The sequence below is a fragment of the Cuculus canorus genome, chromosome 1 (assembly GCF_017976375.1).
Source record: "Cuculus canorus isolate bCucCan1 chromosome 1, bCucCan1.pri, whole genome shotgun sequence".
Taxonomy (NCBI): domain Eukaryota; kingdom Metazoa; phylum Chordata; class Aves; order Cuculiformes; family Cuculidae; genus Cuculus; species Cuculus canorus.
The window spans coordinates 161,983,689-162,006,652 of record NC_071401.1 but is presented as its reverse complement, the minus strand read 5'-3'; the positions used below and the strand labels follow the sequence as shown (position 1 = coordinate 162,006,652).

Genomic DNA, 22,964 nt, shown 5'->3' with positions numbered 1-22,964 from the left:
CCCATCAGTAACACATTCAGTGGGATCAAGTCCATTCTCGGTAAGTCTGCAGAAAACACCAAGCTGAGTGGTGTAGTCAATGCATCTGTGGGACAGGACACCATCTGGAGGGACCTGGACAAGCTTGATAAGTGGGCCCATGTGAACTTGACGAGGTTCAACAAGACCAAGTGCAAAGTCCTCCACCTGAGGAGGGGCAATCATCAGTATCAATACAGGCTGGGAGATGAAGGGATTGAGAGCAGCCCTGCTGAGAAGGACTCGGGAGTACTGATGGATGAAAAGCTGGAAACAAGTCAACAATATGCACTTGCAGCCCAGAAGGCCAACCATATCCTGCCAGCAGGTCAAGGGAGGTGAGTCTGCCTCTCTACTCTGAAAGACCCCACCTGGAGCTCCTGGTGTAGGAAAGACATGGACCTGTTGGAGCAGGTCCACAGGAGGGCCAAAAAAGTGATCAGAGGGATGGAACCCCTCTCCTATGAAGATAGGTTGAGAAAGCTAGGGTTGTTCAGGCTGGAGAAGGGAAGGTTCCAGAGCAACCTTATTGTGGCCTTTCAGTACGTAAAGGGGGCCTATAAGAAAGATGAGGACAGACTTTTTTAGCAAATTCTGTTGTGATAGGACGAGGGATAAGAGTTTTAAACCAAAAGAAGGTAGATTTAGACTAAGTATATGAAAAACATCTTTTTTTACAGTGGGGGTAGTGAAACACTGGAACAGGTTGCCCAGAGAGGTGGTAGATGCCCCATACCTGGAAACATTAAGGTCAGGTTGGACAGGGCTCTGAGCAACCTGATCTAGTTGAAGATGCCATTGCTCATTGCAGGGGAGTTGGACTAGATGGCCTTGAAAGGTCCTTCCTAACTGAAGTTATTCTGTAAATCTAAAAAGAAATTCTGCCAATTACTTCTTAATAATAAAACACGGAGACATGGAAGAAAAAAGAATGCTATTATATTGGAAATAAAACAAAACCAGAGAAAGATGGTTTTAGTGTTCAGTGAAAGCAAAATATGTGCTAGAAAGATGAGGTTTTGGGTGGGAGGAGGAGGACTGAATAACACTGAAATTAAATGCATACAATTAATATTCATAAAAGCAAAAAATGACAAGTTGTTATACTTTTTTTTCAAGTACAGTTAACAAATTTTAGTAGCTGGCTCAAGGAACTTATCCAGTGAACTTTAATAAGTGGGGAAAAAATTAATAAGCATTTAACCAGTGTCAGTACTTGGAAGTTACAGTGATACATCATCTACATCAGTAGAGAAACAATAGTTGTTTTGGACCTGAAGCTCAGGTAGGTACGGAAGGCTTGTTTTTATGTTTCTGGTATGTAAATTGACTTCTTCACTTCATTTACAGTGTTCAGGAATTTCAGCAAACCTTCAGAATGAATAAGAACAAGGTTCCTTCTGCAATAATCAAATTATGCTAACTGGCAATTGACAACCATGATTTTCAAAAGTCATCTAGCTTTATTAAGAAAACAAGACCAAATCATGAAAGGGTTAATCTCTTCTGTATGAAGCTCAGATTTCAAAGATATATCCAAGAATCTAAACCTTATTATTCTGGAGCACCAGAGAAATAAAATAGTAATGGCAGTCAAATATGTGGTACTTCTCTCAGTGTATCTATCTTGTCTTGCCATTCAGTCTCAGAACTAGAGGAGAATTAAGCATAAGCCTGCCTATAGCATATCAAATTCAGTACTACAAGAAAACCTTAAACAGGCAATACAAAGATAGTCCACTCCAAAAAAAGAGTACTTGCTGTGTTACATACACACATGAAACCAGTCATGCCTTGGGACCCCTCTGTCTGAATAATATAGTAGATGAGGACACTGAAGACATTTGCCTTTTCAACACAGAGTTTGAAATTATGCATCATTTTAATTTTTGCAGTCTCAGCCCTAAGGCCCTAGCATGGATTAGACTACCCACCTGGAAATCCAAAGGCCACTAATACACACAGGAAAGAGAGGATTTGGAGCATCCTGAAAGAGGAGCTTTTTTTTTTTTTTTTTTAACAAAAAGAATGCAAACATAGCAAAATTTACTTCTCTGAATAGCATGTAAGAATTTCTAGTTTAAAAATGCTAAAACCCAAAAATCTTAAAAAATAACACAATAGAAATGTAACAGCTTTTACTTGCTTAACACTATTAACAACCGTACCTTGGCAGGCCAATTACTTTTGACAGAAGCTGTACAATTCTATCTGCCTAGAGTTTTGTTTGTGCTCCTCAGCCTGATATGCAAACACCACAGTAACACCTGAGGTCAGTCCACCTCCACCAAGGGTTTCAAGCATCTCTGTTGTATACAGCAGTAAGGCAAGAAAACATTAACTGGTAAGGGTTTCCTCAGAGCATTTTCTGGGACAGGTGAGGTTACTGCTTACTTTCCAACTCCAGGTAGCACCACGCATATGAAACAGCTTTGGCGAGCAGCTGCAGAGCTGATACTTCCCTTGTGACCAAGGCAGGGATTGCATCTTGGCCTCTATTATTTTCTGGTTAGCCTCAGATCCTGGAAGAGAACCTGGGGCCAACAAAGGCTATAGGAAATTACTGCAGCCCTCAGGCTTCCTTAATTTATACCAGGAATCAGCCCCATGGCCGATAGCCCAGGACTGGGTGTGCACAAGGACATTCTTGCACACATCTTGCCTTGCACTAAGTCTGCTGTAATTACACTGGAGAATTGAAGTCTTTAGCTATCCCAATAGTTTTGCAGAAGAAAAATTCACTGTATGAATATGCAAATGCAGAATACATGCAACAATCTGGGAACAGGGGGATGCCATCACACTCTGTTGTATTAATTCTGTTACATTTGTATGGCTCTAGGCTGTTAGATTTAATTATTAAAAAAAAAAAAAAAAGAAGAGAGAAAAGAAAAAAATGTTCCCATCAAAAAAAATTGTATGCCGTGGCATATTTCCTGCGATATGATATTAAACTCATTGCGGGGTGAAACTGTTTAAAGAAGAGTATTTACTGTTTCATCAACAGCTTATTCTGCCACATATATAGCAAAAAATCATAGGTTCCTGGACTCACTGATACTTATTTGATCTCTATGTCACAAGCCATAAACAGCATCAAAAGAATTACAGAGAACTTTAACTTGCTTTTAATATTCAATTCAAAGTGTATCCTTAACATTTCTGCAAAGAATGTGAACTGCATGCTCTCCCAATATGCTCTTATATTGGGTCTGTCTATATGTTTAAAGATGTAGAATAAAAAGATTTATTTCCTCTCAGCCCAAATGCAAAACTTGAACCTGAACATCACAGTAACCGTTTTCTGCACATTCAGCTGGGACTCAGCTTTAGCTGTTCATTATATGAAATCTGTCCCCACCTTGTGGTGAATTTAAAACAGAGTGAAACCAACCTAAGACAAGGATTTTGTATTTTAAAATTAAATTTTGCAAGTAGATAGTCTGATGTTTAGGGGCTAATACCCTTATTGCTGAAATGCATCATCAGCTTGTGGTGAAAACAATTTTGCATTTTGCTTGAGAGGTCTGTGCTTCAGCGCCGAGTTCAACCTGCACTGGTTAAGGACGACAGCAATACCCCCAGGTGTTCAGTGCCAAGAGAGAAATTCCCACCAGATCCCAGCAAGACCATGACAACCAAATGGACATTTTCAAATCTGCTTTTCAGAAGCTATTGCACAAATAAAGGACGCATGAGGGGTTAAACTTGGGCCTAGTATATAACCACCCTTTTCTGTCTTCCCACCTGTGACCTTTGATGTGTTCAGTCCTGCTGGAGAAGACAGAACCTCTATGACAACAGGTCCCCTGTTGCAGCACTATTAATTACTGATAATCTACATATTCAGTAGAGTATCCAATTTTAGTCACTCACAATAAAGAAAGTTACTAGAATATAGAAGAGCTGCAAGGAATTACCATAAGGACGTTTGAAGGAATGGGAGGTCTGTCTGGTGAGATTAAAAGAATTCAGCTTGTTCAACTGTCCCTGTTCATGAGAAAGTAGCTACCCTTTACCAGGACAGGAGGAGAATGCCAACAGGGAAAATTGTCAAAATACTGACACCAGAAGAAACATAAAGAAATTAGATATAGATGTACATACTGGCCACAGAAGAGCAATGATTCATATCCATTAGACAATGGAGTTTCAAGGCAAAGTTACTGAGAGTTGGTATGGGCAAATTAACCAAATATTGTTGAAATTGAATTTGGTAATCCATAAACAACATTTTATATCATTAAATTATATTGAAAAGTAGGCAATTAAACTCCATGATATGGAGACCCTTATCAATGTTCAGACACAGTGTTTCTAAGCTCTCAAGTGTAAATATTTGTTTTTAAAATTTGATTTGAGTTAGAGCATTATTTCTTTACTGGTCTCAAAATACCATGGGCATCCACCTTACCAGCAATATAAATATTTACTTTATTTAAATAGTTTCATTCTCATAGTTTTATTTTCATCTTTATTATATCAAGTCAGAAGGAGATAGATGTAAGGTGACCTGGAAAACAGATATATTATTTGAAATCCATTCATAAGATTTACAGATGAGTTTCTGCTAATTAGATGTTTACTGTTTTGACTCATTCTGTGTTCCTGACTTAATCACGGCTACATACAATTGCCTGCATCACAGCAATGTGTTGGGTCTGGGTGAAAACTGGGCTGTAATCAATAAAGGGCAAACCTGGATTCACTCAGGGGAGCTAAGTTTCTTACTGAATGAGCTATTCCCTAAGCAATATTCAAAGGAGATAACATTAATGACATACTAAATAACATTACTAACATACTAGATAACATTACTGACATACTAAATAATGAAATACTAAACAAAAGGACCATATCACATCTTATTTTTGATCACGTTCAGTTGTCCTTTGACTGTTTATCCATTCCCCACTCTGAATGAGTTGGAAGCCATTGCATGCAAGAATGGATTTCAAGTATTACATGTAACTGGATTTAAAAAAATTAAAAAAAAATAAAGCCCTTATGCTGCATATCTTTTCTGAGGTCTCCTTATAGCTCATACAGGAATGTGTACAACAGGGAAAAGTGCACCAAGAAATGGCCTGCCCTTGAAGAGGTTTGGAGGTCTCAACGTCTAATGACTATTTAGTTAACACCAGTTGTTACTTCTTCTGCTTCAGTTTATGCAGCACTGCTGCAGAATTACAAGCTATTCACTATATGATCTACATCGCAGAAATTAGTGTATGGATGGTATATCCAATCAAATGGAAGATGTTAAAATTATCAGAAGAAAAATTTGAGATAAGGTTTATTTCATGTGCCACACTAAGGAAAAATCAGCTTTTCAACATATAGTGACACATTTTTTATAAGAGGTGTTTGTTACTATTAATTACTATTACTATTTTGTTACTATTTATCACTACTAATATTACTACTGTGAGGGTTGAAGTTTGTTTTTAAACAAATTCTGCAAAAAAACTCAGGTCACAGAACATCCTCAAAATACTGAAAAAAGAAAAATCAAAAGACTACTTGGAATGTTCATGCTAATATTAAGAAATTAGCCACTATAATAATTAAATTTAAAATATAGCATGGTTCAATTGTTTTTCTCTTTAGGCAAAGAAATAGCACAGTGAATTCAAATAAAGACTCCCATGTGTTCTTTTAGGGTATTATAAAAATTATCACTTTGTTATCTTTGCACTCAGAGCAGTCATCTTCTCTAAATAACTTTTGCTTTATACTCTAAAATAAACTTCTGTCGGCTTACATTCTCATATAAAATCAATATTCTTCCATCCATTCTGCTGTTTTGAAAGAAAGAGAAGAGAGCAAACAGAAACATCTCAAATACAGTACTCTGTAGTTATATAACATCATATTTTCTGTTTTCTATAAAATGAATTGAATGATTATATAAATCAAAGCCACTCCTTATCCTCCTGCAAGTGATGCCTTCACTACAATTCATATCAAGTTCTCATTCTCTGCTGTGAAGAAATGGGAAAGTAAAGAAATCCATCATGCAAAAAGCCACGTAAATGTGCAATGCAATGCAAACCTTAGCAGTCGAGAGGCAGTTTCCAAGTAATGAGCTAAGAATATTAGTATCTACAAGTACGTTTCACCTTGAATCATTTCACTCTCTCACATATTTCAGTAGCAAACTTACGTTAACATTATGAAGCAATTCTAAAACCTAAACTGCTGTACATACCTTTACTCAAGCAGCCACATCTCCTAATTCACAACTTCACTATCGTATTTGTGAACAATACAGTGAACAGTGTCTGCTCAGTTTTCACTCTGATCTCTTTCTGGTTTTACGCTGGATGTCTTGCCATAAACAAGTCCTTGACAAAATAAATGCCACTATAGAACTACCTAAAACATTCAGTCCTGATAGTGAAAATAAAGAAATAACTATTGAAAGGATGGTTTTATATCTTCAGATACAGCTAGGGGCAAAGTGTGTTCATCAGAATTTTGTAAAAAAAAAAATCTGGATAGCTGCCTGTTGCTCAGATGAAGAACATTCATTGCATACTTGTTCCTCCCACAGATCCCAAGGATGCAAATGGGTACTATGTATATTGTATCATTTTCAACTGTATTCTAACCCAGAGATATGAATAAAATGTTGTTCATTACACAAAGGGAAAAAGAAGGGGAGGAAGGGGCTGGATTAGTTACACAACTCAGAAAGCTGAATTTTTACATTACTCTTTTTGAGATAAAGCCTAAGAGGCATATTTTCCAGGAAAACGGTGGCAGGGCAGAAGAAATAGAAGGACTCGGGGAACTCTGTTTGCAAAATAGAAGTTCATAGTTAAACGAGGCAATAAAAAATGAAAATGCCTGCAAAATCTCATGATATTTGACTTAATATCTAATCCTCTCTTCAGGCTTATATATTCACCAGGTAAGGTTCTGAAGGAATAGATGTATGTAATATTCTGATGTAAATATAATTCTCTGATTCTTCTCCACCAGAGGCTCAGATGCAGTCCACTGAAAATTATGACAGTTTTCCTTTGGGTATCACTAGACTTGAATATGGACCAAGATGACAAGTATGCCATATTGGTTCACTTTTACTTTAGAAATATCATAGAATCACAGAATAGTTTGGGTTAGAAGGGACCTTAAAGATCATCTACTTCTAACCTCCCTGCCATGGGCAGGGGCATCCCACTGGATCAGGCTGCCCAATGCCCCATCCAACCTGGCCTTGAACACCTCCAGGGGTGGGGTATCCACAAATATCACCCAGTGAAACTCCATGAAAGAGAGATAAAATATAATTATAATATCTTGAAAGTTTTCAGTTCTTAACTTTAATCACAACTCAGCCAAAAGTCTTAATTCAGAGCCCTACCTCCACAGTTCTTCTGTACCAAGTCTAAATATTAAATTCACTTCTTTGAGCCCTGTGAATGGATTTTTCTTGGTGATTTTTTTTTTCCCTCTTGTATGTTATGTAGAGTCAGCTTAGTAACTTCTAATTGCTTACCTTTTTCGTTTCCGTTTGCATATTGTGGAGGCTTGTTTTTGTCAATGCTGTTAAAGCTCTGGCTTCTCCGATTTAAATTAGAAGCTCCCTGGACTTTGGTACTGCTGCCTGCAGCTGGCACCCTTGAGGGTCCAGGAAGCCTGCAATTGTATAATAAGAAATCAGTTAATTTTATGTAATGCAACACATAGAGGAGTCAGTATGCAGACATCAGACAAGAATTTAATACCAACAACTGAAAACAATGATTTAATGTAAGCAACAATGAACAGAAGGATTTAAATTAGTTAGACTCCACAAATGAAAATAAAACCTTATCCTTACACACACAAAAGGGAAAAAGATGCTTCTAGAGCCACAAGACATGTAAGAAGATGCTTTGCATTTGCCGTTAACATTGCTAAAACAGATTCACCCTAACAAACCATGAAATTGCAATATCAACTTTTATTTAAATCTGTCACTTTTGAGGAGGAAACGTTACAGAAATTGACTAACAACCACAACAATGCACAGTTGAGAAATATTTCATATCTTTTGCTCTAGTAAATGTTTCACAGATGTTTAGCATAAAAGCCAGGTTTTTAGGTATCTTTGGTTATATTTCAGAGGGCTATGGGCTAAAGCACTTCCATCTTACTATTGTCAATGGAAAATATTGAAAATATATATTTTAGCTAGATGCTACAGATGCATGTATACTTTTTAGATAGAAGTATATAATGTAGACAATACAGCTAATTTGTCAGCATTTGCTGCCATCATCTGAACCTCACTGTGTGGCTACGTTAAGGAAAAAAAGTAGACTCTGTTGTCCCCGTCTTTTTTCTGTCTAAATCTGTGCTCTGATGTAAGATTCTTTAATACATGCTTACTTCAAACTTCCTGCAGCATCTTTGTGGGCACCCCCACTCCTTTCCAGTTTTGTTATCTGATAGACAAAATGAAATGCTCAAATCAGCAAGAGGCTTTTGCCATAGGAGACGAATATCTCTTTTGTTTCTCACTCATCGGAATGGTATGATGATTTTAACAGTGGCAATAAAATTATACCAGAGTTACCAAATTCAGTTAGTTTCACTGTATTACAAAAAAAGCAGCATCAAAAGGGAGGAAAAATAAAACCCAAACTACGTTACAGAGACTTAAAAACCATTAGATTTCTTCCAAACTTTTTTTTCTTTATTATACTGGTATAACAGAAATTCTCAAATAATTTTATTTTCATTAGCTAATGTATATAAATATCTCCATGTTCTCCTCCTTTACCAATTTAAGCCTCAGAGAACTAATCTATCAGTTATTTTTATGGCTCATTCTGGCTGCCAGCCTGCCCTGCTAGTCTCGTTGCCGAGCCCAGAGCAGACTGTATGCATGCTAACCTTTACCATGACCCGTGAATTCGAGTGATCTTCTGTTCCCTGAAGAATGCACTAAAATAAACTTAAAAATCCATTTGCTCCTTCTCATTAGCCTAATTTGACAGATAGTTAAGAGTCCTGAGATGGTTTGACGAAGGTAATGAAAAAAGCAATGAGAAGGCATGTGCAACACTGAAAACTCATCTGTTCTGTTAAAATATAAAATACTGATGCGTATATTCTGCATGCCAGAATATGAGAACTGCCACAGTAAGCACATTATACATGAGGTCATTTGCTCTACACATTTTCCAGTTTACCTCATTTGCTGTCTTTTTTAATTGAATACAGGTTTTAAATTGCTTTTGCAGAATCAGGTTAAGCAGCTAAGGAAATGCAAAGAGGAGAACAACAAATAAGGGACAAGTCACATACCTCTGAACAGGCTTCGGAAACACTGCCACAGATTTAAAGTATTAGACAATAAGACTGTTAACCCCGACATGTTGAATGTGGACAAGACAGGAGCATCAGCAATAAGGAAAACTGAAGACCTATAAATGCAGATGCAAAGCAACTGGACCGTGGTATAGCTCATTTCAAGCTATCACCAGCAACTCAAATTGCGCTAGTGCACTATACTGCAGAATGCAATCTTTATTGTAGATTATGCAATTTAGAGTTCATTGTTCTCAGCAATGAACTGTACAGCAAAGGTATAATTAATGAGCACATTAATTATCCCCCACATAAAAAAAAAAAAAAAAAAAAAAAAAAAGCTAGAAACAAGATTAAGCTTTTAGACCTCAGTTTCTTTCTTCTGCAAACTGGCTTGTAGATTTTAGTGCTCATGGAAATGATAAAATAAGAGTACTGATGAAATCTGAAACAGGTCAGCTCCTACACACAGTTCTGTCAAATTCACTGCCAAAAGAAAACATCTCTTTAGCAAGGAATGCATGCAGGCTACTTTTGACAGAGTAGAAGTCTTGGAAGTGGTTATTTTTTTCTGCTCTATTTTGCTTCTTCCTGAACTTGGCTCTGTGAACTCAACTTCTCAGGTGTGATTGCAATACATGCAAAATAGCTAGTGGGAACTGGGATGGACTCCCAAACTTCTTTTCACTCATAACTGAAGTAAAAGGTTTTAGGCCAGAGAGTAGAGAGCACTAAAATCACCAACTAATCCTTCACATCCAATACTTTACATGCAGGATACAAAGATGCAGGATACATAACAACCAGAAATATTACTAATATACAGTATAAATCAGATCCTTCCAGTCCATACAAGGCTTTCCTGTGGCAAAGCTCATTGCTGCAAAGCTTGCACGTGTAACATAAATACATATTGTTTAAAGTCTGTTTATGTCCAAAGGATAAAATATTAATGGGCATATACTTGCCTGAGTATCACTAACAAGCAATAAATTAGAGATATTTAACTGACCTAGAAGCCTTTTTTTGACTGGTTGCAATTCCACTGTGATTAGACTGAGTTGCATATCTGGCTGTGAGACTGTATGAGAAGAAACAGAGAAATTGAATTAAAGAATTTCTTTGAACATGTACAGAAAGAACACACTTACCAGCAAACTATGAGTTAATGAATGCAAATTGAACATGGATAGAAAACACAAATTAAGTGGCAAAACCATGAAATAATGCAAACATGCAGATTTTTAAGAGAGATGCAATGCACAGATTATGAAATAATGGATATTGTTATAACTGGTCTCATTTGCTAGAAATCATCTTAGGAATAGACAATGTGGGCAAATTTCCAGTGGCTGAATTACTGAAGCCCAGCTCAATTCACACACAGTGCACCTCAAAACTTAGTGCCGTTTTTTGACTTCCATCCACATGAAGTACTAAGCACAAATATATAGCTACTAGTTTCTCCAGCAACATGTCTGGATTCACATTCTGGCAGTTAGGAACTAATTTGTTATTCTAGATCCAACGTGGATGCAAAAATTCCCACTGAAGAAAGGTGACCCTCCTGACAGCAGAGCTATACGGAAGAAACATCCCATGGCAAATCCTTTCCTTTTACAGCAGCAGTGTTACAGGTCATGTATGTGATGCATTACCCAGGCCATGAATTAGAAGCTTTGTTAGGAAAGCCCTGACATGTGCTTAGACTCACTGTTAAATTCCACAGGAAAGCACACCTTTGTCTATTAAAGCATCCAAGCAGTATTTCTGCTTGGAAGATATGCTGCGCCATAGGGCTAGAAGATTTATGTTCCTTTTGACACCCAGCAAATTTATGCCTCTATTACTTCAGACATTTGCATAGAGGATATGTCAAATGTACGGCCAAGGTAAGATCTCCTGCCAGATAATTTCAGTTACTATGAGCAGGTGCATCCTTTGGGATCCACACAGCCTAAGGATATAGACAGGTGCCTAAGCCAGGTGCAATCATAACATCAAATTCCTTGCATTATTAAGGAAGTGAAAGAGAACTGAGTAAGCAGAAACTCTGATAGTCACAGATTGCTTTGGTTTCTTACAGTTCTGCATTTTCCAGCAATTCTTCTGAGTAGAAGCAGAAAGCAGTGCTCTGGTCCAGGTGTTATAGACTAGCACCACTTATAAGAAACACCTGGTGGTATTTAGTTTGCCAGAAAAGTGTTTAGCAATTTCTGCTAGTCCACTGAAGCAAACAGCCTGAGTACTGAGTGGATAGAAGCCCTTAGGGGAGAAAGGTCTTCCCACACTGGCAGAGCGGCCCTGAAGAGGGTCAAGGGAAAAGCACAAACTGAGGGGCAATGTGAGGCTTCGTTGGGAAGCATGATTATTATTACTTTACCAAATTAAAGCCCAGTTAAGGGTTCAGCGTTGTCTCTGTGCCTGCACATGAACAAACGGCACATGAGCATACAATGAATATAAAAAAGAATATTTCAGTCTTAAGATGGAAAAAAGGAATCACTCAATATATAAAAGCAGCATTCAATTCCCTGATATATATATTCACAGTAATGACAAAAAAAGTGCTCTTTTTAAAGACCATCAGTTCTGTGGGAATTGTAAATTGAATTATATTTCACTTACAGCTATCTTTCTTAATAATGTCTGGACTTATGATGCAAATGTGACATAGGATGTTTTGCTGAAGCTGCTACATTTATGCCTGGCTTAATAGTCCATCTTCTGATCTTCCACTCACGTTTTTTTCAACATATTTCAATTGAAGGAATCTAGAAATGATTAGCTGATTAACCGCATTAGCTAAACAAAGAAGTTTGTGAGAAAAATGGTATGCCAGATAAAACCTTGGTGCATTTATGTTGTAAAAGGTAAAATGATACACAGTACAATCAACATGGACAGTGAACTGGAAAAACAGAGTGAATAGGATGCCTTGCCATAGCATATTGTGAGTTTTCTACCTCAAACAACACAATCCCAAAGCAGCTGGAAAGACCAAATAACTTAATCTCAGCGATGTTGCCAAGCTATTGATAAACTAGCCTACAGACAGATAGCACTTTTTTTCCCCTTTTCCTTACTGACAACAATCAATACATGAAGCACTTATCTGGAAATGCTTGCTAAAATGCTTTTAATTCCATGTCTGTTACCTGGGACTCATCTACTCGCAAATTCATGAAACACCAGCTTATAGACTGCTTTCAAGCCTTCCAGACAGGCTTGAAAGGCTTTGTAGGATGTGTCAATGTCAGTAAATCATCATTTCCACTGTGGCTCGGTAAATTTATTTTCCAAAGTAATGTGACAAATTAAAGGGAAAAAAAGAACTTCAACAGCTCATAAACCAGGTGCATCAACTTCCTAATGACTTTGGGTTTTAATTCTCAATTAGCACTGGACTCGTTAAAGTTTTGCACAGCTGCCTGTTTCCCAGCTGCTGGCCCCAATACTACAGATGTGAAGACTCTTCTAAACGTATAAACAAATATTTACCTGCTGCCCTCCATCCTACCAAATAATTGTCTGTGGGTAGCACCTGGCAGTCAGGAAAATAAACCTGTTTTGCTTAAAACAGTTATTTTTTGTGCTTATAGATCCACACAAAGGTTTAATAAGTACGTGCCTGCATTAAAGCAGCACACTATAAGTTTAACACTATAGCATTTAGGACAAGGAAGGATTTATTCGTTAAAGGATTAGGAAGGGGGATTTTTCAGACCCTTAGCTGAGTGCTCACAAGACTCTTTCCACTGTCATAATACTACCACCAGTAGTCTTCCCTGACACAGTCATAGCTCAACTCCACAGAGGAGCCACAGGAGCTGCCTGTAAAGTGCATTGTCAGGATGGGGACATATGAACTACAGAGGAAACGAACCCTGACTGCAGAGCCGGCAGGAAACCCCACTGCTCCCAGAGCTACAAGTCCTGTCTTGCAGTCCTGGGGGCAATTGCAGTGCTGGACCTGGGCCAGGAATAGTCCTTCTGCCCTCTGGCATCATGCTTAACTCTCCCATTTCACCTAATGCATAAAGGAAGAGAAGGCAGATGTTCCTGGTTAAGCTAATCCTGTTTAAAAGAAGTAAGATGGCATATACACATCTCATTCCGAATCCTGAGAAAGCATCTGGACTCTGCAAACTGGATTCCAGGTGGAAATCAAGACCCCTTATTTTCTCTTGCAAATCATGGAAACACTGGTCAATGTAGCAGATGTGAAATAGTGACATTGGGTTGTTTCAGTTGCTGCTTCCTTGGTGAAATACCAAAAGAAAATGGAATAAACATGCTGAGACTACCCAGAAAGGTAGACTACCCAGAAAGGAGAGCATTGGATGGAAGCTACAAAGATGCTAGAGATTGTACTGACCATGAACTGCTGATGGCGACCACCAAAGCTGCACTACAGCCATGCTGGCTGCAGTAACAAGGACTCTGAGCCATGTGGACATGCAGCAGAGTAATTTGCATTGTGGAGCTATGTACCATTTTCCGCCAGGACAGGGAATTTTTTGAGGGCATGCAGTTGCAGGCAAGACAAAAGGGTTAATGGTCCTAGAAGGTGTTGGGGAACTAGGAAATCAATATAACTGACAATACTAAAGGTTTTTAAATGCCCTCCTGCTGAAAGTGAAGTGCAATATTCAACTGAAAAGGACAAATAAGAACAGAGGATGAAGAGGGAAGGCAAATGACTGCTCAACACTGGACTAAACTTCCAGAAATTATCTTGCTGCTATACAAATAGCACAGTACATCAGGAAAGAAGCAGCTCCTTGAAAGTGTGTGTATCGCATAAAGCTGAAGGATGGAGCCCCTATAAACCGGGATAAACAGCATGAATCAAGTAAAAAATCATACAATCATAGAATGGTTTGTGCTGCAAGAGACCTTAAAGATCATCTAGTTCTAAACCCCCTGCCATGGGCAGGGACACCTCCCACTAGATCAGGCCATTCAAGGCCCCATCCAACCTGGCCTCTAATACCTCCAGAGATGGGGCATCCACAACTTCCCTGGGCAACATGTTCCAGTGTCTCACCACCCTCATCATGAAGAATTTCTTCCTAATGTCTAATCTAAATCTTCACCTTTACAATTCAAAGCCATTTCCCCTTGTCCTGTCACCTCATAGTGTTGTAAAAAGTCTTTCCCTAGCTTTCTTGCAGGGCCCCTTCAGGTACTGGAAGGCCACTATAAGATCTCCCCAGAGTCTTCTCTTCTTCAGGATAAACAAGTCTGATTCTCTCAGCCTGTCCCCATAGCAAAGGTGCTCCAGCCTTCTGAGCATCTCCCTAGCCCTCCTCTGGACCCATTCCAACAGCTCCATATCCTTCTTATGTTGAGGATTCCAGAACTGGACACAGTACTCCAGATGAGGTCTCACAAAAGAGGAAAAGAGGGAAAAGCTTGGCTTGCTGGCCAAGCTTCTTATGATGCAGCCCAGGATACGGTTGGCCTTCTGGGCTGCGAGCACACATTGCTCATGTTGAGCTCCTCATCAATCAGCACCACCAAGTCCTTCTCTGCAGCACTGCTCTCAATCACGTTGTCCACCATCCTGTACTGAAACTGCAGATTACCCTGACCAAGTTGTAGGACCTTGCACATGGCCTTGTTGAACCTCATGAGGTTCACACAGGCCCACTTCTCCAGCTTGTCCAGGTCCCTCTGGATGACATCCCGTCCTTCTGGTGTGACAAGTGCACCATTCAGCAGGATGTGCCTTTGAAGCCATGTCGGCAGTCTCAAATCACCTCCCTGTTCTCCACATGCTTTAGAATAGCTTCTAGGAGGATCTGTTCCAAGATATATTAACCTCCCTCTTCTCCATGTAACCCATGGGTAACCCATGGTAACCCATGTAATCCATGCAGCACCACCCTGAATATCATCTAGTTTTTATTAACAGTCTTCTGAAAGATCAAAAGGATCATTTTACATCACACTGTCATTTTCCTATAATGTTAAGAGTCACATGGTGTTTCTAAAATGCCAGCTATGTGTTAACATTAGGCAAAAGGCACAGGGGTTCATAGTATTTAATCAAAGTCTTTCTACTTTACTAGAATACTCGAATTGTAATATGCAGTTGATCTTATAAAGTGTTTTTATATTCCTAGGGTGATTGCACTCCAGAACTGCTCAAGACTTTTTCTATTGGAATGATACCCTGATAAAAAATGGATTAAAAAGAAAGAATTTTAAATGGATAAATCTCTCCAGACCTTGTTGCTGTACACAATCTCTATTTATTTATTTACTTAACAAAATCCTCAGCTGCATACTCCTCATCAGCCTGCCTGGCAAAAAACACAAGAGAGAATATTCTAAGGTTCATCTGACTCCAAATCCCAAGCCTGCCTGGAGAGACGCCACAGGAAACAAACGTTTCCATGCTCTTTACCATACCAAACAGTCTGGGCAGCTAAAAGATCCCTGATTACTCAAATGGACAACGAAAGGAGACTGAGGAGGAAACAAAATCCCCTGAATTTTCCCATCAATAATATTCATCAGCCATTTCTTTTGTCTTTTTAGCCCAGTCCTGGTGAATTAGTATATACTTACATCTATATGAATATATAGATTTTTAAACTGTTGGGTTATATAAATATATGAATGTTATATATGTATGTATGTTATATACATATATTTTGTAGATGAATATTTTTATATGTGATTCTCTAACATAGAAACATACTTTTTTTTTTTTTCATTCACAAGAGGGAATCTCTATGATTTAGGTGATTCTAGCTTATACCATGCCATCTGTTCTACATTAGGTGGACATTTCTCTTTTCCAATCTTTGAACTTCTGGCATCTTATACAAGTCTGCCTCCAACTGATTCAGGCTTGGAAGGAAAGGTAAAATTGTGTTTTCAATGTTTTCCTGTTGTTCACAGTTTATAAACTCAAACTCAGATTACCCAGATTTGCATTAACACTTATGTTCTTGCAGAACACAGTGACTTGCTACAGGAATGGCTCATTCACCACAGCGACCATATCTTCTCACCTTGGTCCCAGTACTTGTACTATTGGTATTTTGTGGCATTTAATGAAAGACTATATGAGAAAAACAATCTTAAAGAAACAAAATGGTATTGACTAAGTAATAAAAATGCTACCTAGCTACTATGCTTCACCTGGACTGTAACTCATCTTAAGTAATACATATAGTCTTTAAAAATGTTAATGATTCTGAACAAATCAGCCAAGTGGATAACAGCGTGCTGCCAGAACTGGAACTATGCCCTTAGGGATCAGTCGTACCCTTTTATGACCTTATCTCCATACTGTTTATGATCTTGCACTAGAAAAAAATTATATCAAATGATCTGTCCAGTAACATAAGCCATTATTCTGTTTCACGGTTAAATAGAATAAGTTTGTAACAAAGTTTTCTCCTAAAGAGAAAAAAAAAACGGGGTGTCAAAAAGCCTGAGGCTGTCACTTTTTCAAATCTACAGTCATTGTCTTTTGAACCCTTTAATAGATTTCCAGAAAATCCCCATTCATTAACACATCCTAAAGTATAATTGGGACTGCTATAAACCTGCATCAATCAACCAATTAACACATAGTTAATGTTGTTCTTATTTAAGGTATTGAAGTATATTTGTGAGCATTTTGTTGGGTCTTCTTACTAATGCTAAAATAGTAAGAAGAGCCACGCAATACATAGAAATTGTGAAACCTTCTACCAACATTCTACTAACATTTCAGCTATGTTCCAATTAGCATTTTCAAAAAAGCAGATTAAGTCATATATAAGTGATTTTCTTAATCTGCTAATTTATCTTATGTGATAATTTTTAAATATAACCAAAGTTCTTTTTTTTTCTTCTTTTTTGAAAACTTTAAGAAGAGGCAGTGAGAAAGGATGACAGTCACATTTTGAAATACAAACAGAACAAGAGGAAAAGAAAGAAATATCATTCTTGAGCAGATGACAGAGGTGATTTATAAACAGCAGAAATCATGTGTCATGGGTTCCTAAATAAAATGTTTAGACAAACATCAGGTACTTTGCAGAGAGGAAGAACTGTACAAAATACTAAATAGCACACAAGGGCAGGTACTAACCAGTAAAGGTCAAGGTTTTCATGATCCAGCCCACAGAATTATGTAAGAAGGTAATAGATACAGTTTCTGAGAGGCTGGTAATAAAAAGTTTAAATAAGAGATGAACTGCTAAAAACTGAATCTTAAAAGCTATTGAGAGTCTATAAAATGCTTTATAATTTACATTTTTTATATTTTCTATCTAGTATGTGTTATAGGTATAGAAAAGATCACTTATTTTAGAAAATGGAAGCCCACTTTGAAAGCTGGTTTTTTTCCTTATGTTAAGCTTAAGAAATATTATTACCTATCTTCTCATCTTCAACAGGATGGGATACAAATAAAAAGTAAGTAAAAAACCAAATTCTTCCCATTGTTCTTCTGCCTTTTCTCTATGAAGTTCACTAGAAAGGTTTTGCAATTATCAAAAGGTAACCCTTTTGTGTATGGTAAATTCTAAGTCTTTCAAATAAAACAGAAATATGTATCATGAAACTTCAAATCACGCTGATGTATTCCTTTCACATTGTTTCAAATATAGCCATTAACAAGGATTTTACAGAAAAAAAATCAAAATTTCTAATGAGATTGTGGCAGTAATATTAATATGTAGGAGGCTATGAAGCTCTATTTTTTTCATTATTCTGTCAATATATTATAGCTGTAGCCTCAAAAACTTCTGAAACTGCAATAATTCCCAACATGTAATGACAGTTATATCAAATATGTAAACTAATTTCATAGTTGTGTGAGGTAAACAAAAGGGATGTGCAAGCAGAGCCACTTTTCCTAATGACGTATATAGCACTGATCACAGGAATAAATCTCTTCTCTCATTTATACAAATCATCATTATTAAATACCATCTATTTGCTTAGGTGCAAATCAGTTAACTGATTTCCTTGAGACACACAGATGCTATTTATTTTAGTTACTTGGACTTCAGGACAATAAACAGGAAAGAACTTCCTTCCTGAGTTCCTTTTGATGGGAAGTGGGAGGACAGTAATGACTGCATCTTTGAGGAGCAGAACAAAATGGGGCCAAAGATTTGTCAAGAGAGAAGGACAGCTCAGTTAAGGCAAAATCTAATCCCTAAGGTCCATTTGAAGGTAGCTGCTGCAGATCCTGGTGCAATCATATTAAGCAATTCATTCTGCATTACCTTCCAGACACATAAAAATACATCAGATTAGGCTAATAGCAGTTTGCTTGCTCAGACCTTTACTAGAAAACACAGAACAGGAAGAAGAAATTAACCTTTTCCTAATTTTTCTTCTTTGCAGGCATTAAATAATGATTCTGTACTGAGAAAAGCAGAAATCACTTGCCTGTTTCCCTTCATTAAAAGCAAATGACTAACAATGGCAAGAGCTAAGGACAGCAAAGAGACTTGGTTCATTAATTTCTTTTCCATTAACCAAGAACGACACACAGCTGTAAACATACCGTTTTTTTGTCTATGTCAATGCAATGAACTTGGTATAGACTGTTAAGGTTATATTTTAAACCTCTAGAACACTGAAACAAAGACCTTTCTCTCAATTCAGGGTGGTGTAAGCAAGATTGGCATATGGATTGCCAGTATTCTGGCACAGATCTATTTAAATTCATAATCATAGCCACTACCATTGCAATACTGTATTTCAGACAGCACAAGCTGTGTGTCCAATATCCTTCATTTTTTCCCTAGTACTTCTGAGTAGGAGGCAACATGAAACCCAATTCATTCCAGTAGTTATATGTGCAACTGCCTGTAGAAAACAACTACCTAATTTTGTTTATGCGCCTAGGAAAACCAGGGTGCTCTTTTAATATAACAAATTTAACAAAATCCATCTGGACCTCAAGCTGTGCTCATCATTCCTGTACGTGATAAAATAGTTTGTCCGTCTTGGGGAATTTTGCTGACAGCTTACTGAAACCAGTTACTGCCTAATCCATAAATGAGACAGAACTTCTTTCATCCACATGTGTTTTCTCTTAGTATCTGGGTGGTTGAAAAATCATCACTGCAGAAAGTTTAGATGTATTGCTGTGATAATGGAATCCACTAGCAAAGCAAAGCATAAAAATATAATGTAACTATTGTCATCATTTATCTGTACTGAAAGATATAAATAAGGCCACCAGCACTGCGTTTTTTTAACTAAATCTCAAAGCATCAGCAAAGTCATAATTAAAGTGTGAAGTGTCTACATCAGATTTTGCAGTATTCAATTCCCACAGTTAGTCATAAAAGAATACAGGAAACTTTAGGATAAAAAGAAATCAGAAATCACATCTGAAACCATTATCTCTCTTAGATTACCATTTATTACCTACAGTAGATTTTTCCACTAGCTGTCTAAATTAGTTTAAGTTTTTATACTTAGTGGTACAAAATTGCAGTTTTGTATAGTTAAAGCATATCCTTTGTAATAAAATTTCACTTACAATAAATCAGCTTCCTTCAATTTTTTTTTTACATTTAATTTTATATGTTGCTGTTGGCCCTCAGATTAGATAGGCCAATGATACTCTTTCACATGCAGAGTCTTGCTACTCTTCTTGCAGAATGAGCTCAGACCCAGTAATGATCACAGACATTGATCATTACTGAGGACATCATCACCTGGAAATCAGGATGAGAGTACCATCATTGTCATCATCACCATCAGGACCACTGTCTTAAATTAGGAGAGTGAGGCACTAGCCCTGTACATGCAAAATTTCCTTGGTCTCTAGCAGGACCTGAATGCTACCCCTTCAGCATCCTGACCATCTTTTGTGGGACTTCTCAGAGGTATTTCCCTCTCCCGTGTATAACCTGCATTTCTCCCTGAAACAATGGAGACTATAACCATTTCATACTTTTTAATAAAGCACGCACAATGACTTTTTACCTCCTAGGAAATGAAGTTGAAATTAAGCAATATTCACTGTACCTTAGCTGGAAGCAACAAAGAAGGTAACTTTTCTGGTGGAATAATCTAACCTACAGTAACTGCATTTACTAAGACAGTTTTAAAGACTTAAATTACAACATGAAATGTCATCACTTACTGAATATTTTTTAAAAGTACACAGTCTATAACAAGCATTCTTCTTTTTCAGTGTATACATTTTGGTTACATGTCTGCACGTATACAAACATGCACATATCAAGCACGCTTAAATATATACAGTGTCTCAAAAAGATAGCTTAATTTCTCAGGTGTCTAACACAGTAGAAATATATGAGTTTTCAAGTAAAATGCAATACTCTAATTATCAGAAAATTATTTTTACAATAACACTTGAAAATTTAGTCAAATAAGGTTTGAAGACTTTTGTCATTATTGAATAAAGATGAGTAGGTCACTCAGGTATTCACTGCTGTATTCATTATCTGGCTTCTGCCATAATACTAAGATAATTTTTCTTGTTCCTCTCAAAAACCTGAAAGAACTATTTCTAAGTAATAGAGGACCACACACCAAATTAATGAATAATAATCTGTTATGTGCATTTGCCAAATAATTCTTCCAACATATACACCATGAGTAATTTGCTGCCTTAAGGTTTCTACATACCCTTTTCACAGTATAAAATATTAGAAAACAGAAAGTATTAAGATTTTTAAAAGCATATTCAGAACAGCAACAGGCTAATAAGTGAGGCACAGCTGCACAATAAATGTGTAATAATAAATTGCCTTCATGATTAACATTCACTATAAAAGGATAAAATAGCTTATTTTATTACTACTACTTAAAAAAACCAACTAAAATTACTCTGTTATTGATAGTAGTTAGATTATCTATTGAGTTAAAAGTGAAGAATGTGACATTATTACAGACTTTAGATTTTATCACTTTTCAGTACTCTTCTTTCAATGACTATCTGTATGGTACTACTTTTTGTCAAATAGAACTAAAGGTCTCAAGCGTCCTATGGGGCAGTCATATGACCTTCTTAGGAACTTCTAAATTGCTAACTCCGTCCCTGTAAATCAGTCAGTCCTGTTGGTCCCATCTGTAATTAAAGCTGAGACACAGTTGCCATGAAAGCAATCATGTCATAGAAATCAGTCTTGAGAGTCATGTAAGATAACTGTCCTCATTTCAGACAGCAAAAGGCAGATAAGAGGCAAGATGAATGCCACCAAAGGCAACTTTTCATTTTTAACTTCGTATTTTGGCTTCTTTCTAAACAGAAGCTTTTATTTACTCATTAACAGCTTCAAACTAAAAAGCTGGAAATAGTTTTGAAATGTTTTCCAAAGTCTATGTTTTGATTGAAAAAAAAAATTAAATAAAACTACTGCTATGAAAAAAAGGGTTGCTCAGTCCCAACACAGAGCATTCATATCAATGTATACTTACTTATACATGCCCATCTATTTGTGGAAATCCTGTTTTTCAGATGTAGTCAGTTTTCATAGAAGGGCACGTATTATTTTATGCTAATTTCCTAATATTACATCAAAATAGTGACAAATTTAAAAGCCAATTATTATTATTAAAAAAAATCTATATTTCTGTTCATTTCTCAACTCCTGGAGCTCCTTGTTTCACTAGCAGCTCCGAACAATAGATGCATTTGAAGCAGAAGAAAGAAATCTTCCATAGAGCCGAAAGCTTTTGGAAGTAAGTACCCTTCTTTCTGCTGAAAGGCTTTACTGAAAAATATATGGATAGAGAAAACCATATTCTCTCAGGTAGTACAGAAGTTTATGGTGACAGACATTGAACTCCTGTCTACATGAAAGCAAATCAAAAATCTTGCTTTTAGGTTACAGATAGGAAATAAGAAAGATGGCATCAATCTCAGTATAATATTTTTTTACAAAGAAACACTTTTCAGCCGAAACATAGCTACTAGTAGAAAGTTAATCAAAGAATAAAATTATTTTAAAACCCTGGCTTTAAAGTAGAAGGTTTAAACATACTGATGGAAGTAGAAACTTTGTTATAACAGCCTTAGATGTCACTTTACGAAGGCATGAATGCTGGGGTTCTTGACATGGAATGACTACCTTTCATCCTAATGAAATACATTTAAACAGAGAAAAGTAGAAGCGGAGAAAAAGGGACTGGAAGACCATCAGATTTTGCGGAATTATAACGAAAAGAAAGCTTTATAAAAACTTCATCCCCTCTTTGCCATCCTCTCTTTGCCTACCATTCCTGAACAGCCAAAGGGCTAGCGTGCAATCACTGTCTTCCAAATAGTAAATAACTGCCTTGCTCCAAGCCTTTTTGGACAAACAGAATTCCTCGCAATACTACTGATGTATAAAGGAACACAATAACTATTTTTTATTAAAAATTCACTACAGGTAAATTAGAAAAGCAGGAAATGTTACAGTTCTTTTACTAACTTATGAACAAAAACCAATAACCAAAGGTATTTACATGAAGCTGGCTAAGGCTTTAATTCCACTGATTAAAATAGTGAACTCTTGAAAACCTACATTCAATGTGTCTTCCTTATGATAGGAAAAACAATTTCTGAACAAGATATTATTGCCTCCAATGCAGTATTAAATATCCTTTAGAAAGCAGAAATTCACTTCAGAAAATATTGAGAGTGGTCAGAT

General features: G+C 37.0%; 1 protein-coding gene across 12 annotated transcripts in view; it reads right to left on the bottom strand.

Annotated features, from left to right (window-relative positions):
* The window catches only part of NAV3 (neuron navigator 3), a 553,670-nt gene that overhangs the window by 137,514 nt on the left and 393,192 nt on the right, over positions 1 to 22,964 (bottom strand). For 11 of the 12 annotated variants that reach the window (XM_054072776.1, XM_054072766.1, XM_054072783.1 and 8 more), the window contains 2 exons: positions 10,337 to 10,405; positions 7,526 to 7,665 (listed from right to left, as the gene is read on the bottom strand). In XM_054072776.1, the coding sequence (XP_053928751.1) occupies positions 7,526 to 7,665; positions 10,337 to 10,405 (209 nt within the window). The remainder of the gene's footprint in view (positions 1 to 7,525; positions 7,666 to 10,336; positions 10,406 to 22,964) is intronic. The other variant, XM_054072757.1, reaches the window with a different exon arrangement.